Here is an 18635-nt window from a genome sequence, read left to right on the forward strand (position 1 = left end):
ATATAACATTAATATTTTGTGCATAATTTTTTTTTTGGAGAAATGTATATGCCTACCTAGGATGCAGCGTTGTCTGTCACCATGTAAATACAAAGGTTGAAAAGATGCAATAATGCAGTTTTCCTCAAGGTGTCCCTGTTTGGACTTTGTCAATAGCACACGGTGTACTGAAGTTTATTGCTGATCTCTGTGAATAGTGTAGCTTTCAGAGAAGCGAAACTGTTAGACACTGTCAAATTATTTTTGTTTAACATATGTGCAAAGCTAACAAATTATTTTAGATAAGAGCATAAGTCTGCCGGGGATTCCAGATGAATTTCGGCGCATTTGTTTGGGCTTTTAATTACTAATGTATTAAAAACACAACCTTTTAAAATGTATAGTCAAAGATCTTTGTAATTACAGATGCAAACTAACTATAAATACAACTAACCATCAATAATGTGTAAATTAACTTAAAAGACCAGGCAATTATCTAATTATATAACAACATTAAATGTCTGCAGTGCGGTGTACTAAAATTAAAAGCTACACTTAAAATGAAATTTCCAAACGGCACTTACATTTTGGCCTGTGAGATGGAGCACGGGTGAGATTCCCTCCCAAAGCACACATTTGTGGGAAAATGCTGGGCTCTTGCTACACCTACAGCTCACCTTTCGTTCTCCAGTGTGTGCAAAGATGATGCAGACTGGAAAACTAGCATCTGAGTGAAATATTAAACCGCATGTGAAATCCGGTTTCTGAGGGCTGCCCCACAAGGGCTACATTTTGTATGTTGCATTTGTAAACATGTCCTACCTTCACTGTTGTGCTCCTGTTTTGTGCTGAGTGGATGTGCATGGAGATTTTTCCAGGATACCAGCGCTAACCATGCACTGCCATTTGTGAATTACAAAATAGTTTTACATAGAATGCACTGTCTAAATATCTAATAATAATTCATCATAGCGTGATGTAACTCAGCAAAATAACTATACTCATTAAATGTGAAGTATTCAAGAGCTGTTTGCTTCAGATTGTTATTGATTTTTATCTGCAATTGAAGTATTGAAGTGACTGAAACATTCGCTGGAGTATTACACAAATATTAATGTATAAAGGAAAGTTGTGGATGGAAGAAGGCTCAGTCTCAGTCACAGCGACTGGATGGACTGTCAGTCGACTGATAATGTTGACAAACACAATTAAATCAGAGTGAAGGAAATGGGCTGCGAAACACTGTTTGCCCTCAAAATAATGTGCCCTTTTCATGAGCAAGGCCAGAGAAAGCTTAGGATTGTGCACTGACTGGCTGACCTCACTGAAAACATGAAAATTGGCTCACACAGTTGTGAGTATATAATCAAATCAAGGACATCAGTATAGGAAGTGTACAGAAATGTCTCTGTTAGTGGGAACAATGGGGCTTTGAAATGCATACAAACCTCAGCGCAGATTTGCAGGCCGAGTAAGAGTATACAGTTCTCGGATGCCCTAATGCTCTGGGCAGAGTCTGTCCACCATGTCGTAAGTGCTTTAATTGGATAATTCAAGCACGTCAGAGGAGCCAATTGCAAATGATTGTGAACACATGTGGACAAAGAGGTGCAAAGGGGGCTTTACAATCACCGTCGCTGAAACCTGGCTTCGGAATGACAGGAACGTCCTGGAAACGCAAGGCGGTATTAGCGGGTCTGTGAGAACGAGACGCACACAAAGTCCACTGTTCAACTGATAGAAAACATGCCATGCCAGACAAAATGTGGAGTCGTCGTCCTGCCTGGATACTAGATTACACATCGAGACAGAAAAACACATTTTCACGTCTGGTGGCAAAGCACTAGGATTTTAGCCCACGGGAGAGCAAGAGATCGGATATAACTTAAAAAATGCTACATAGTACACCAGTGCGGGGGGGGGGGGGGTATACGGGATAGCAGAGAGGTAGTGGGGGAGGGAATTTGGTGTGAAAACTCAAAGCTAAGAACTTTGTCACCCGAGATGTGCAAATATCAACTGTCTGCTGTACTAGAGAGGTCAGACCCTCCCTGTAATATGTATGTCAATGTGTGCTAGGAAACGTATCACTGGAGACCCTTGGGGTACACAAAGACCTGGCTTAGTGAAAGTAAATGCCTGATCTGCAGGTGAAAAAAATCCCTCTCAGCTATAAATGGTAACACAAGAAAGGAGGTAAACACATCAAAACGCCCATAAAACACTCCAGATCTCCAGCCAGTGTCACCCAGTGCCTAGAGGGTGAGGTCTGAGATCATATCACATCAGCTTAGCAGAAGTCATCCACGAGAGCTGATAAACAGGGCCCCCTAATGGTGCAAGACCGACACCACAACTGTGACACTATTTAACACTACCACACGGGACAAGATCACAAGACAAGCATTTAAGGTAAATTCACTTACGAAGGAGAATATTTTTGATCCAAACAATTCTTTGTGACTATTTATTATGATGTCATACTATAATTGATATATTTACAATAGGGGTCAGGTTATTGAAAAAAAAAGAAATGGACTTGCAAGTTTGACCCGTGGGAGAAAATTGCTGTCGAACATTTAAGTGACTAATTTGAACATTTAACTGAAATCGTTTCTCAGTTTTGTGTGTTGCTCAATAAATAACGCCGAATGTGGTTAAAACGACTGAACAGCTACAGTTAGGTTGAAGCTGAGCAGTAAGGTGATGCAGTGGGAAGCTGGAGGAGATCCTGTGCCACAGCACAGCCCTTAAAAGGCCTCACCCAGTGACCAGGTTCACTTCAGTCCCCTGCTGCCGCAGCCTTCTTCTCTACAGGAGTCTAGAACACAGACCACAGATGAGTCCTGAAGACAGTGGGGTCATTGACAGTACGGGGGATGAGCAGACAATAAGATATTATCTGAAGCAATCTCTAGGTCTCCCAAAGAAAATGGTCCGTCTCAGTGTCACGGCAACAAGGAGGATCCTCGACCTGACATTGAATCAGCCATTTAAAAAGAGGGAACACTGCCACCCATTCATAGATCCACACTAAAATAATGGGATCTCTTTTTCCAGCCTTGTTTAAGACATATAAAGAGAAGCTCATGAGGGTTTGCTAGATAAGGCCTTGCAGAAACTGGAGCACGCAGCTGACTAATAAATGAATACGCTTTCACAATGCCTGGATATTCCTGCACAATTCACTGGTCTGTGGACAGGCTGCGCAACAAGTTTAAATAGAATAATGCAATATAATGCTGGAATTACAGAAACCGCCCTATCTTGCCTTCAGGTTATTACCTCATAAAATGGCAGTAACAGCAAGGATACCACTGCTGACACCAGTAAAATGGCTAGAACACAACCCAATAAACTCTAAACGTAATTTGTAATGGGTATTTGTTTTTACGATTCAAATGTTTCGCTTAACTAAGAAAAATTAACGAGAAAACACTGTTGAAACGGGTGTACAAAAATACGAAACCCCTCCAAACAACGAAATGCAAAAAAGTTTTTGGTCGTAATTTAAATGTAGAAAAAGTTTCAACATTTCAGTGTTGGATTTAACAGAAGGACACTAAGCTACAGTACGACTCCCTCAGACTCCTTCCACGCATACGGACAGGAAATAGGAACATAAACCAGCCCCTTACGTCTCCTTTGGGAAGATCTGAATAGTCTCTAGTTTTAGTGCTGCTGACGGCTGTCCAAAGTCACCTTAATTTCTTCAGTGGAAAAACAAACTGTTTACTTCTGTTTTGCCCAAACATTGGTTCTCATGGTGCTAAATTCAGGTTTAATTAAATTCTTTATTGCCTTCAGGCAAAATGTAAATGTCTGACAGGTTTCAATTCAGCAATCATTTTCCGGACATTATGTAGAAAATTACATTAGGAAAAAAAAGTTGCAAGGTTATAGTTCAGTTAATTAATCTTACAGTATTTATTTGAAACAAATTATGTAAAAAAAATAACTGTAATCAGTTTGTTATGTTGTTCATTCAAAGCACAAACTAGATGATCTTATTGTTCTCATAACTACCTTTCAACATGCGCTATAGATCTATACATTGTAAACAGATCTGGTATTTTTAAGATAAATGATTTTTAAGATGGTGTTTTATTTCTGATTCTAAATTGGCCATAGTGCATTATTATGTGTGACCCACCATAGACTTTTATCCCATTTAGGGTATTCTTCTGCCTTGTGCCCCATACTGCCATTGATAGGCTCCAGCCTCCCCAGCAACACTGTACTGTACTGTACTGATGGATTTTTAAAATTATGTGTCCTATTCCTAAAACAGACCATGAAGCGAACCGGAGTAACTTGCGTCAATTTAAGCGAAATAGTGCCATCTAGTGGGGAAAACAATGTTTTCTCTAAGTGGGTGGTTGTTCTGTGTTTTTCTCATCGGGAATTCCTGGAACCGTAGGTATATTGTCGCTCTCCGGTCATTTTTACTATTATTTTAAATTATTGTTTCGTTCAATTTACATAATTTAATTGAATTATGAAAAGTTTAACTTGATGACTCAGTTGTAAAGTTAAAGAAGCAATTGATGTCATTAGCTTTGCTGCAGCGTAGTATTTAAACAAAAACGAGTCAGGCGGTTTCTTTAACTCCATTGCTGTTCTCTCAGCCTGCGTTTTAAAGTCCAACTGCATGTTAAACCAAAAATCTGTGTGTTCCTCTAGAAATCATTTAAACGATACGCCGTATTTCTGCCATTTATCTTAAAGAGGTTCTACACAAAGTTTATCTGTGGTTTAAACAGAGCTGATTGTTTGATGAACAGACCTTTACCGCGCCTTGGTATTACTGCAGAAATCTACAACAGATTTCCCTGATTGACAACAGACATATTTTTCTTAAGGGGAAATTTTATTTCTCAACTTCATTTCTATTGTACCCCATTCCAAAAACAAATATCAAAGGCCTCACCTATGGTGACACAATGAAAAAACACACAGACGAAATATAATACAATGTTGCTTTGTTTCAAGAAGATTTTAGTAATCTGATATTAAAATTTACCCTCAGCTAAACTACGTTTTTGGCAATGTAATCAGGTTTAGCATAAAACGTATCTATGTGTTCAACGGTAAGATACATTTCTTAGCGGACCTCGTGTTAGACTGGGGTAAAGCGCTGTTAAGCAAATGATAGAGCAATTGCCACAAAGTTCATAATTATTGTACAATGTAAGATTTTATGATCCTCACTAAGACTAATATCCTAGGCTAAAAAGATATCATGTTTTCCATGTGTTCTCAGGAATATGACACCTCACGCCTTTTCTTCTCATATTTTGGGAGCTTGTTGAACCTGAAAAATACAATGTATATTAAGTATATATTCTGCACTTGAACTATTATCTCCAACTACAGACTGTCTCCGACTTACAACAAACCGCACATATGTTCAAATAAATAAATAAATACATACATTTATCTAGAAATTAGTTTCAGGCACCCATATATCTGCCAACACTATGCCACATAGTGCACGTTGCGTGCCATGCCCATACGATCGTTGCCGCGAGAAGGTACAGCACGACCATCTCCCAGCCTCATTCTCAAACCTAATAGTCAGTGTGTTTGTCTTATTACGACACGTAGGACCTGTCTGTCGGAACGGAGCCCAGTCGTTCGTCGGGGACAGTCTGTAATTAAAACATTCTATTTATAGAATGTTTGTTCAATTTGTTAAAATGATTAAGATAACAGCTAAATAATACGTTAGCATTCATTTTGAGAAGGATAGAATTACCCCACTGACCGGGGCTAGATAAACCCCGTGAGACAGTGCTTATATATCTGGGATATAAAAATAATGTCACTATGGATTACATATGAAAAGGAAACAGCTGAATATGTGTCAGAAAATGACCAGAAACCCTTCCTTGCAAAAAGATCCACTGGTACTTTTTCCCCAAATGTCTTCAACTCCACACTTTTCTTGTCCTGCTCAGCTACAGAAATGCCATTAATGACCCTCTTCCGTTGCTTCTTCATATCACAAACATAATATTTTTAGAATTTGTTTCCAAGAAGGTCAGAATAGTTTATCTGCCTGGTACAGAGAAGAAAACAGGCCAGAGGCTAGAATTACCCCATCTTACCCTACATAGTTCCATCTTTGGGTGAAAGGCAAAAAGGTATTTTCAAGCGCCACGAAAATTGTAGTACAACTTTAAAAATTGTAATTTTTCTGTACATTACAATGTGTCCTGTTTAAATGTAATATTTTCTGAGCAAAAAATAATGGTTTAATGTAAACAATGTTTTTACCTCAATTTACAGAAGTCACCCACTAAAATGTCATTCAACATAACAACAGTTTATATACAAAAAATATTTTGAGGCATATTAAGTAGGGGTGCACCGATCGATCGGCGCACCGATCGATCGGCCTCGATCACGTTAATTTGAGGGGATCAGAAATCGACCATATTCCCATGAGATCCACCGATCTTAGTTATATGCTTTTAACTCTTTGGGGTCGAGTATGTCGTCGACGACATCGCGTACTTTTCGCGTCTATTTCAGTTTATAAATATCTCGCTGAAATCTTAATGTATAATCATGAAAAAAACGCTGGCTAAATCCGTAATCTGTCTTCTTTTCAAAACGTCCATTGTCGGAAGTATTAAAGTTTTAAAAATTAGGTTAAATCGGCAAAAAAGTAAACCATGTCATCTTACTTTGTTTTACCTACATCGGGGGCGTGTAGTACCGCTCTCACCCGAAGATCGCTATTCACATTCTAAATAGCCGCATTAGCGCGTATTCAAATCGCATTCGCATGGTAATTTGATTAACAGCGCAACGGTGAAACGCGATCCAGATACATCCCCTTCAGCGCCATAAAAGGGGGTTGGGGACGTGGCCAGGTGACAATGGCTCATTCATACACATGAAAGTTGCTACATATTCAATGAAAGGAGCCAGAAATAGTTACATGAGTTAGGTTTTTCTTATTTATTTATCCAAATTAATGTTGCATCTACACCATTTAGTCATCTTCATGTAGCCAAGACTTTGGTGATCAGATATCTGGGATCAAAACAAACTGCCAGCATTGCTTACTATGTACTTTTATAATGTTTCTGCAAGTGTTCCAAACTGCATTTTGCAATGTCTATACTTTGATGTCAAATTTCAAACTTAACAAAAATCTGACATATTTACAATATATATTAAAATAAAGATGAGTGTAATGGCAAAACAAATATATAAGAAATAATTTATTTGCCATGAATTAAGTGTGATGAAATGTGTGATCATGCCCCAGTCAGTGAAAGTGTGTTTCCTACCCCTAGGCCCCAGAGGGTTAAATCAGCCTTTTCTCCCATTCCCGAGAGAGGTGCAGTGCAGGCTGCCTCCCTCCCTATTTTTTGGACAAGTGTGTCATAACAGCTATATATATATATTTTTTTTACAAAATTAGAGAAATTAAAGTCTGGAAGAAAAAATATGATTTTGTAGTTCAAACAGCAATGCTCATTTATATGTTCGTTTATATTTGAGGACACTACCTCATGTTTTGTGAGTATTCATATCAATTTACTCAATAAAAATGGAAACATTGAAGTAACTGTCTTTTAGTTATGAAAGAAACAAGATCGGCAAAAAAAAATCGAGATCGGCAGGTAAGGTTGCCTAAGGATCGGTGATCGTTGATCGGCCAGAAAACTGCAATCGGTGCACCCCTAATATTAAGAACAACAATAAGTAGATGATATATTACAATGCTGTATTTAAGTATCACAACGCAGCCCCTAAAACTAATTAATTGTAAGTCTTTATACTTTTCCAATGTCCTTTCTACCACTGGGATTTACCCATTTGTCAGCAAGAAGATTTTCTAAGGATGGGAAATTCATTTAAAATACAATTAAATTTAGTTTGATCACATCTTCTTTTATATATATCGTAACAAGTACAGGTGAGTATAAGTGTATTTTTTCATTTTTATATAAATGTATCTGTTACACCAAATGACTATGGTTTGTTACTCTGGATGATATTTTGTCAAAAAGGGATAAAGTGTGTAAGTATTGCTATTTTTCCCATTATTGCAATGTTTTTAGTATTAGTCGGGGTCATTTAATTAGTTTGAATAACATTCCTGAGTAAATGATAGCAGAAACAGATGTTAAAAATGAATAAGCATTTTATTCTATAAGGAATGTCTTCTGAAAAGAAGAATGTGATAAATTCCTGATTACTGAGTGATCAGAATTTGCCCCCAAGGCAGCTACTTTCTTCTCTAGTAGATGAAATGCAAGATTTGATGCAATTATTATTAACATGAACATAACATTATTGACATGGATTTAAACTCTATCCATCCAACCTGACTCATCTATATAGTGATACTGTCATGCAGTGTAATTGATGACATTGTGCTGTAACAGAGAAGTTGCATTACTCCGAATGACAAAAACAATAAACTGAATGATGAAGTTTCTACTTCAACAAATATTTGGGACAAAGGTCCCCTGGTTATTTAAATATTTATGACAAGACATTATCCTTTTAATATAACACAGTCAACATTGATTTAAACATGACAAGTAAGCTAATACATACTTTTACTTGGTATTTCACATGTTTATTTCAAGATGTGATAGTAAAATCAAAGTGTGGGCCATTACACTGAATGATGATTTATCCAGGAACAATATTTCACCTGTATTTTGAAATTTTATTTCATTTAAATAGATACTGTAGTTACATATATTATATTATATATATATATATTAAATTTTCATGTGGACACAAAATGGGTACGTCTCGTCTTGGACCCCTATAACAGGTGCTTCTCAACTTACGACGGGGTTAAGTGTCAATGAACCCATCGTAAGTGGGAATATAATATATAATAAAACTGCTGTCAAATAAATGTAACTAAATACCAGTAATAGTAGTAACTAAATGAATACAAGTATATTTGGTTAAACACAAAAAAAACTCGAACAATACGTTAATTGCTAAACACTGTATGATATGTTTAAGCTTGCGATCGTTTCAGTAGAAAGTATCATACAGAATACAGTTAAGGTCAGAATTATTAGCCCCCTAATTAAATCACACAAAACCCTTAATATTTCCATGGAGTTGACCATAACAAAAACAGTTCATACTTGTATTGCTTTGAACTTTACATAAGGAACTCTGGTTAACAGGGCCAGTGGCACTAGAACACTTGGACTACTCTGACACTTTTGGCAAGAAGCAATTTCATCATGCCAATAAAAAAAAGAAATTAATCAAAGAAATTATTCTGGACCTCAGAAAGAGGATAGTAGATGGTCATCGTGAGGGTGAAGGCTACACTGCAATTTCCAAACGTTTCACAGTGTCTAGAACAGCTGTACGATGCAGCATCGCAAAGCACCAGGAGACCAAAATTGTTGCAAACAAACCTGGGACTGGCTGAAAGCGCGAGATTTCAAAAACTTTGGAGAGAAAAATAATTAGAGATGTCAACAAGGATCCCCGGGTCTCTGCCAAGGTGATTGTTGCTGAGCTGGCCTCTTCTGGAGTTGATGAGTCAAGGAAGACAGAGCTCTTCATCGTGGAGGACTTCAAGGTCACCGTCCAAGAAAAACTCCATTTCTGAAACAATGGCACATCAGTGCCCGACTGTAGTTTGCCCGTGAACATTTGAAATATGGTAATGAGTTGTGGAAGTCTGTTCTTTGGTCTGATGAGAGTAAACTTGAGCTGTTTGGGTACAGGGACGTTGCTTTTGTTTGGAGAAGGAAGGGAGAAACCTTCAACCCTAAAAACACAGTTCCCACTGTTAAACATGGTGGTGGGAGCATCATGTTGTGGGGCTGTTGTGCTGCTTCAGGCACTGGGGACCTCATTCGTGTTCATGGGGTCATGAAAAAAGAGCAGTATGTTGACATTTTGAAGAATAATTTAAAGAAATCTGCTACAAGTCTCGCTTTAGGTCGTTGCTGGGTCTTTCAGCAAGATAATGACCTGAAGCATACCTCCAAGTTGGTCACAAACTTTTTGAAGGACATAAAAATCAGGGTGCTGGAGTGGCCCTCACAGAGCCCAGATCTCAATCCCATTGAGAATCTGTGGTGGGTGCTCAAGGTGAATGTCCATGCTTGAAAACCACGCAATCTGCATGAGCTGGAATGATTTACCATGGAAGAGTGGGCTCATATACCTCAAGAGACATGTGCCAACCTAGTTAAGAACTACAGGGAGAGGTTGTCAGTTGTAAGACAGAGAGGCCACACTATTGAACGTTAAATGTCGGGGGGGCTAATAACTGGAAAGGCCAAAATTTTCTTGTTAAAATTCAGGACATCAGTAAAATCTTAAACTTTGCGTAGATTTTGTCTTTGTTCTTTTGGAAGCAATACAAGTATTAACAGTTTTTGTTATGGTAATTTCCATGTTAATATTAAGGGTTTTGTGTGATTTCATTAGGGGGGCTAAAAATCCTGACCTTAACTGTATTGTTTGCCCGGGGATAAATCAAAAGTCAAAGTTGACTCGGGAATGTGCGTATCGCCCCAGCGTAGTCTTCATATTGTAAGTCGAACTACAGTAACGCGAAAGCAGGGCCGACCGCCTACCTATTGCGGACACCCCACAGCGCGCGCGGCTGTTGTGATGTTAAATTCGTCACAGCGGCCGAGCGCGGTGGCATTTTTATGGTCGCGCGCACGGGCGCATCCACTGTAAAATCAAAACAACGCGGACGGTCCGCTCTGTGACGCAAGCGCGACTCAATCGCTCATTGGCCAGGAGAAAGTCAGAAAGGACATCGGACCAAAGATTGTATACAAACACCGCTCCTGTCCTCCGATCAGATTGGAAACAAACATGATGAGCGGATCAGATGAAAGGTTAGCCGAAGAAGTCCGAAAATACCGGAATTTATATGATTACTCGCATCGGGATTATAAAGATTCCAAGATGGCTGCACACTCGTGGCAAGAAATAGGTAGGACTCTGTGCTTGGAAGAGCAATTCTGCCGAAGCAAGTGGAAAAACCTACGGGATAGATATGTTAAAGCAAAAAGGAAAGTAAAACCAAGGAGTGGAGATCCCGGTAGAGAAAACGAGAAACCTATTTTTCAATGTCTTTCATGGCTATCTGAGTTTGTTAAACATCGGGAAGGAGAGCCGAAGTTTTCGCATTCACTGGTAAGCTGATCACTCAGGATAAATTATGTCGGATATTTATGTTACTTTAACCGACACAACTATCTTGCTGACTGACATTATTCATATAGATTTTAAAAGCCAAAGGCTTTACTGTTGTTGGCACAAACCTGAGGGATTTATTTGAAGCGAGTTTACTGTCGTGCCTGCATGCCCGTCCGCGACCGCATGAAGTGTGGTTTGAGTGTTATATTTAAAATAAATATTTTACTAAAACTTACCGTGCACTGTGTACTTTACAGTAAGTAAGGACATAGACGGGTACAAGGCGTTGCAGTTAGAAACGTGTGTTTTCTTTTAGTTTGCAGCCATCATATAGTGGTACCTCAGCACCTATGGCAAGCCCGTGGCGTTATATCACATTCAGTTGTAACTAGTTATAATTCATATTCTTGATATCGGAAATTCTATTTCAGTTTTGATTCAAAACGTTTTTCTCGTTCATTTCAAAGGGATTTGGAATTTGAACTAGTTAAAATGTCAATTTCTGATATCAGGAATTCGGTTGCATCGAGTTATAATTAAAATTTGAATTACAGCTAGTTGCAGTTAAATTCCTGGTATGATAAATTGCCATTTTATCTATTTTTAAGATTCAATTTTTGATGTCAACAATTAACTTAGCTAGCTAAAATCGAATTACTGATATCAAAAACTGGAACCAATTAATGCACATACGCTATTTGGAAAAAAGTATTGGGACACACGTCTCAATCACTGAATTCAGGTGTTCCATTGCAACAGGTGTATAAAATCCAAGCACTTAGCCATGCAGTCACTCAGGTTTACAAACGATTATGAAAGAATGTCATTCTGAAGAGCTCAGTGAATTCAAGCATGGTGCGGTCATAGAATGCCACCTTTGCAATAAGTCAGTCTGTGAAATGTCGTCCCTGCTCATCATCCAGATAGGTGCTACACACTGGTGGTGGGTAAAGTGGGCCCCCGTTTGGTTCTGTAAAGTATTTTGGGTGTCTTGAAAAGTGTTATATAAATGTAACAGTCATTCAATCATTTCATTCATTCATTTAAGTCAGGGCATGACTGTAGGCGGGGAGGTGGCTGGAGTGGAGGGAGGTCTCCGCCCTTGACCCAGAGACCAAGGCTCTCTACGTGCAGTGGGGGGCCCTTGAGGTGCATGAGGGGTTGCTGTACCAGCGCTGGCGCTTCCCAGATGGAGAGACGCAGCTACTTGTGCTCAAGAGCCTCCGTCCCACAGTCTTGAGGGTGCTGCACGATGTGACGGGAGCCGGGCCCTTCAGAACGGCAGGAATGTTGAGGAAGCTGCACTGTCACTTTTACTGGCCTGGCTGCAGCCAGGACACGGAACTGTTCGTGCACTTCCGCGACGTGTACACCGCCCAGAAGGGCCCAAGCCGCCTGTCTTGTGCATCTATGCAGCAGGATCAGTTGGGGGCACCGTTTGAGGGGGTCACTGTGAACTTCCTGGGCTCCTTTTTCCGCATCAGCGCTGGGAACTGCTCCGTGCCTGTGCCTATGGACTACTTCACCAAGGGGCCCAAGGCGTACGTGGTCCCTGACTAAAGTGCAGCAGCCACAGCTGAAAAGCTCAATTTCTGCTGGTTCGGTGTGCTGGAGGAGCTGCGCAGTGACCAGGGGTATGATTTCAAGGCACAGGTGTTTGTCAAGGTCTGCAAGTGGCTGGGAATATTGAAGATCCGCAACACCCCCCTTCACCCTAAAAGTCATTGATGGTCTGGTGGAGCAGTTTAACTGCACGTTCACCGTGCAGCTTGCTATCCTTGTCGTCGACCGCCTTTGTGACTGGGACCGCCATTGTGACTGGGACCGCCATTGTGACTGGGACCGCCACATGCCCCTGGTCCTATGGGCTTACTGATTAAAACCTTTTTTTTTTTGGTTACCGGCATGCCTTGCTCCACCCTGTGAGAATGTGCAATATGTATATGTAATGTGTGTGTTCATGTATTAACATTGTAAATAATGTTGTAATTTTTAATATTTTACAGTAGAATGCTTATTTCCATTAATGTCTACCCCGAGTTTGAGAGTTATGTTAATTGTCGACTTGCCCATCTGTGCTGCTGCTGGTTATCACTGGCAGTGGGCTTTTAATAAAGTCTGAGCTTCTGTTTTTAAAGAGTTGTCATCTTATTTAAAATGTTAAAATATAAATGCCAGTGTTTTCGAACTTCCTCAGCCAACCTTTCTTTGACTATGTTTGGCATGTTTGTTCTCTGTGTAATCAGAGCACAAAAGGTTTTTGGATACAATCTTTGGTCCAGTGCCCTTTCTGATTTCCTGCTACTCTCAGGACAGACCATCCACTTTGTCCCCATGCCCATGTGTGTGGCCCTCACACCGAACTATTGAATAAATTAACACTTTACAAAGTTAGAAGAGACATTTAAAACATTTTACAAAGTGAATTGTGGAATAAGACTTACACAATGACAAGCAGCTTGACACAAGCAGATAGGAGGGAATCAGACAAACATTCGATCTTTCAGATAAACTTATTCTAGTATTAGAGTTTTTGTGTATTTATAATAACTAAATATGTTTAACACAGAAATATTTGCTTTTTAAATGGTAAAATTATAGAATGTACAGTGGTACCTCAGAACTCGAATTTAATCCATTCAGAACTCCGGATTGAATCCTAAAAAGTTCGAGTTGTGATTGAATTTTCCCCATAAGAAATAATGGAAAACCAATTAATTGGTTCCCGGCCGCAAAAAATTACACCTAATATGTTTTTTTTTTTTTAGCATTTAAACACAAAATGAACCGGATAAAACAAGTAGAGCATATACTGTACTAAACACATCTAAGCACATTTATCAAAACAGTAATTTGTAAAGCAAGAAAATAAATGTATCCAAACAATGTGTAAAGTTAAGAAAAAACCCAATGTGTCCTGCTCCGATTATCCACTCCTTCCGTGTGCCACGCCCCCTCATTAACCTCGTGTGGAATCCCCGTGTGATCAGCTGTTTCTGGTTGTCATTAGTCCTCTGTATTTACTCCGCGTTTCAGTTTGTTTCCCCAGTCCGGTCATTGTATTGTCCATCTGCGTTTTGCCTGCCTTACCTGTAATTAAACCCCGTATTCCCCGATACCCTGACGTCTGCGCCTTTGTCTCTGTTCTGTCCCCACTCAGCACGACAATATGATAATTAAATGTATGAATGGTTTATTATTAATATTAAAATAAGAAATCTTTATTTTTTAATGTATTTTATTAATAATTACTGTTACTATCATTGTCTAAATGTATTTTTACTGTCAAATATATGTATTCAGTTGGTGTAAACGTGCACGATGCTATCACAGCTAATACGAGGCTGAGACTGAAGCGTTACCCTTCGTTTCCGCTGAGATACATGCCGCGTGACTCATTTCCCCGCACGTACAAGTTATCTTAGGTCGGCATGCACAGTTTGACTTCTGAGATTCAGATCGAGTTCTAGGTAATTTTTTTTCGAACTGGTTGGTTCGACTTTTAAGAAATTCGAGTTCTAATGAGTTTGAGAACTGAGGTAGCACTGTATATGGAAAGGATTAAGAGCAGATTGATAATATAGGATTTATCAGAACTGAAAATTGGTTTGGTAGTATTTGAAACTCCAAATAGAATGTCTTCTACTTCCAGCTTAAAATTTCAATGGTTCTGTATAAGTTTAATGGCAATACAAAATAAGAGGCTGTTTTATATTCCCAGCATAACTGAATCACTGTTACATCTGAAAGTACAGAGGGTACTTGCGCCTTTCTTGAATCTGGCCACCTTGCAATTAACTGGGTAACAGTAGTGAAGAATCTTTAGTTATTTCTCTTATTTTTATTTGTACTGAGAAACTTGCAAATGGGGTCTTCTTGCCCGACCTTTGCAGCATGAATTATGTCACAACAGCCATGCATACTGTTACGGTCCAGTCTAGGGTTGGAGCGCAACAAAGTGAAAGGGAAGGAGGGATTGGGGATATCTGCAGTAGGTATGATTATGAAGAGTGGTATGGATGTTATATTAAAAAAAAGAGTTAAACTAATTGAGCATTAGGTATGTACAAGGTACAGTTATCATTAACATTTACAAACAAAAATTTTCATTAACAAAAAACCATAAATATTGCTTCCCAAACTAACTGGAATAAAATAAAAGCAAATGTGAAATACTTTTCCTTACTGTTTTTCAGTACTGTTCAGTTAAAGTGATGAATTGTTTGTCTTGGGGCCTCTTTCATGCAATCCACTTGAACAATATAAATAGCCAATGGCACTACATAGACATTTTGTAGTAGCTACCAAAGTCCTGCCACTTTCCATCTCGCCCTAGAAATAAAAGTACTAAAACTTAAATTGAAACTAAATAACACCAAATAATCAAAATTTTACCTACACTGACGTAAGGACATAGACAGGTATATGACAATGCATTTAGAATCACATTTTTATTTGAATTTACCGGCCTTTGGAAGACTTTATAATCCCGTAACTAGGAATCGTATAAATGCCGATATCCCTGGACCTCCTTAGCTGACATTTCTGCAAATCCACTAGCCATGTTAGTTTTCAGTCTGATCAGTGGCGATAGGAAAGGTGTTATCACTGTATTCCGCTGGCCAATGAACAATCGAGGCACGTTTGCATCACTGAATGGCCCGTCCATGTTGTTTGAGTTCCTGATTGCTGCACGGACCCCCTATGTGTTGTCCACGGCTGGCCCCCGCATCCAAAATTACATTAGTGCAGCCCTAGTGTGCAGTGGCATGTCCATGTCTGCAAGAAGTGTGAACCAGCCGTGAGAAATTCCATGTCAGCTTAGGTACCATTTTACACTGCAGTCAGGGTTAGCTTACTCAGCTCTATCAAGTTAACTCTGAGTATGTAAAACTTGTGTCATAGTATCCCACACAGTTTGCATGTGGATTGGCGGTTGAAGTTATGACTGTGTGCATGTTTATGTGTCTATGGATAAGGAGGTGATAATGGAGCAAGTTGAGTGAAGCTGTGATGTGGTTGTCTTAATAATAATAATAATAGAAACTTCTATTGATCCCCATGGGGAAAATGTCTTTTTTTTTTTTTTTTTACACCTTGCTCAGCTTGTTCTTTGTAGAGTAAACTGTCTGTGAAGGGCAACCACCTGTTGGGGTGCCCAGGGAGCTGGGGGTTAAGGGCTGTGCTTAAAGACCCACAGACATGCTGAGGCTGCGTTTAAACTAGCGACCTTCTGATTACAGGCACACAGGCTTAGCCCACTGAGCCACACTCTGCGCTGCTGTTTTTTTACTAATCTGTACTTATTTCTCTCTTGAAGGAATCTCAAGAAGAGCATGATGGCCTGATGGTTTCAGTTTCCGCACACCATTTGAGCAAAAGCCCTGTCATGTGTAGTGAAGAGCAACCCATGTCATCTACCCACGTCACATCACCATTGCCAAGCCAGCCCATGTTGTCAGATAAGGTGAAGCAGGTATTTCTAACTGCTAGTGGACAGCAATCTGAAACCACCTCCATTTCAAGTACATCTGCCTTCATTCCTGTACCATCTTTCACAAACATTACACCTCAAGAGACGGGTTCCCCCCTGCATGACATTGGACAGGCCGGACAACAGAAGCGGAAACTCGATGCACCAGATGACCCGATGGTTAAACGCCTTGAAGAACTTGCAGGCGAAAAAGGAACTCTTAACACACAGCCAGATGAGGACAGTCATTTCTTCTTTGCTATAGCGGATTTAGCAAAAAGATTACCACCACACCAGAGAAATCTGGCCAAACTCAAGGTTCACCAGATGATTTTTGAAATGGTGGAGGAGTATGAGGACAGCCGCTTCTTTTTTGCCATGGCAGATTTAGCAAAAAAATTACCACCACGCCGCAGAAATTTAGCAAAACTCAAGATGCATCAGATGCTTTTTGAAATGGTGGAGGAGTATGAGGACGGACAAGAGAGGGTGGCCACACCCAAGCCAGAAACCTGATGCCGTGTTCTCCGATTTGTTCATTTTAAGAATTTTTATTGTTGTGTATTTGTAAAATACGTGAACAGTCTTGCTTGTGCAGAATAAAACAGAAGTCTCAATCAATCAGTCAATCAATCAATCAATCAATTTACTGATGACAGACAAAGACACAGGGTACATGTCACTTGCACATTCCCCCGTAAAGCATGAGTCAAATGGTATGGTCAAATAACCACAAACACAGCTGACAGCAGTTGCAGGGCATGTGACTTGCAGACATTGCGTGTAAAGTATATTCACACAAACACTCTTACATGTCATCTGATTAACGTTGGTAATATTGTGCGCACGCTTATATGAACACATGGTATATTCTCAGTGTATCAAAATGAAGTTAGGGGGAAAAAATGAAACGTGTAACTAACACCATATACCTGTCTTATTGTACTGTAAATACATAATGCAGAGTAACATACAGTAGACTGCTCATTTTTAATATAACATGCATACCACAATTAAATGTGACTTGCAAACCATGATAGAATGGGAAGTCATGCCAACTGCCTTGCTGTCTTCATGCAAATGGTTCATTTTATCATCCAACAGAGAATGAAACAGAGAGTGGCAAGTGGAAATTGTTCCTGTTACATATACATAAAGATTGAATATTGACTAGAATTTGAATTGATTGTTGTTCACTATGTGGATTAATAAAAGACTGATGTTACTTATCATTGTTTTTTTTTATTCATGGCAGTGATTCTGGGCATAAACTTTCAGAAAACCATAGGTTTCAATAATAGACACCAATAGGCACTAATATATTTAGCCCCTTGAAATTACATTGTCCTACCATAGCACAAGGCCAGTGGCTGACAGAAAAAAAGGTTTCTGAGGACATGGACTGACTGCATGTGGTGGCTTGATCCTCAAAAGCTGTCCTGCATCATGCAGGGTGTTGCCACCACTTCCCAGGCTGAACTTCTGCAAAGTTCTGCATAAACCATGCTACCATGGTAGCCGCTGAATTCAGCACGTATAGGGAAGTTGTCAAGGGCGATACAGGCTTCCATCATGCTGTCACGTCTGGCGAGCATTCAGTGGGGTGTCCCAGGCAAAATAAACAGTAGGTATGAACCAGCCGTTAGCCTGACGATTTCACACAACATCCAAGACAAATTGAGAATGACTTGCTCAGCTTTGTCCAGCCCTGGTCAGAAGGAGGAATACATCATAGTCAATCAAAAGAATTATGCTCAATCCAGTAAGTGTGTTTCAGTCATACTCCCTGCTTATTGCAAGATTTGTAAAAAAAAACAAAAAACATTTTGTTATATTTTACAAGTAAACTATCAAAAAGCACAGAGTCTGATAAGATAATTGCAAACTGACATACCAGCTTTTGTTTTTGGATTTCTTTGAAAATTATGCTTGAAATGGATTCAGTGCAACCCTCCGTACATTAAAGAGGCTATGCATTAGCATAATGGTTACGGAAGTGGAATTAATCAGT

At 39.4% G+C, this 18635-nt stretch overlaps 1 protein-coding gene across 1 annotated transcript; it reads left to right on the top strand.

The window, feature by feature from the left end:
• Nucleotides 1-10612: 10612 nt before the first annotated feature.
• LOC111857533 (uncharacterized) lies at nt 10613-17853 on the top strand. The gene is made up of 2 exons (XM_023838495.2): nt 10613-11148; nt 16472-17853. Exons 1-2 carry the CDS (start codon nt 10825-10827, stop codon nt 17138-17140), a joined length of 993 nt encoding a protein of 330 aa, XP_023694263.1. The 5' UTR covers nt 10613-10824; the 3' UTR covers nt 17141-17853.
• The last annotated feature ends 782 nt before the right edge of the window (nt 17854-18635 follow it).

Source organism: Paramormyrops kingsleyae, chromosome 2 (genome assembly GCF_048594095.1).
Source record: "Paramormyrops kingsleyae isolate MSU_618 chromosome 2, PKINGS_0.4, whole genome shotgun sequence".
In the NCBI taxonomy this organism is placed as follows: Eukaryota; Metazoa; Chordata; class Actinopteri; order Osteoglossiformes; family Mormyridae; genus Paramormyrops; species Paramormyrops kingsleyae.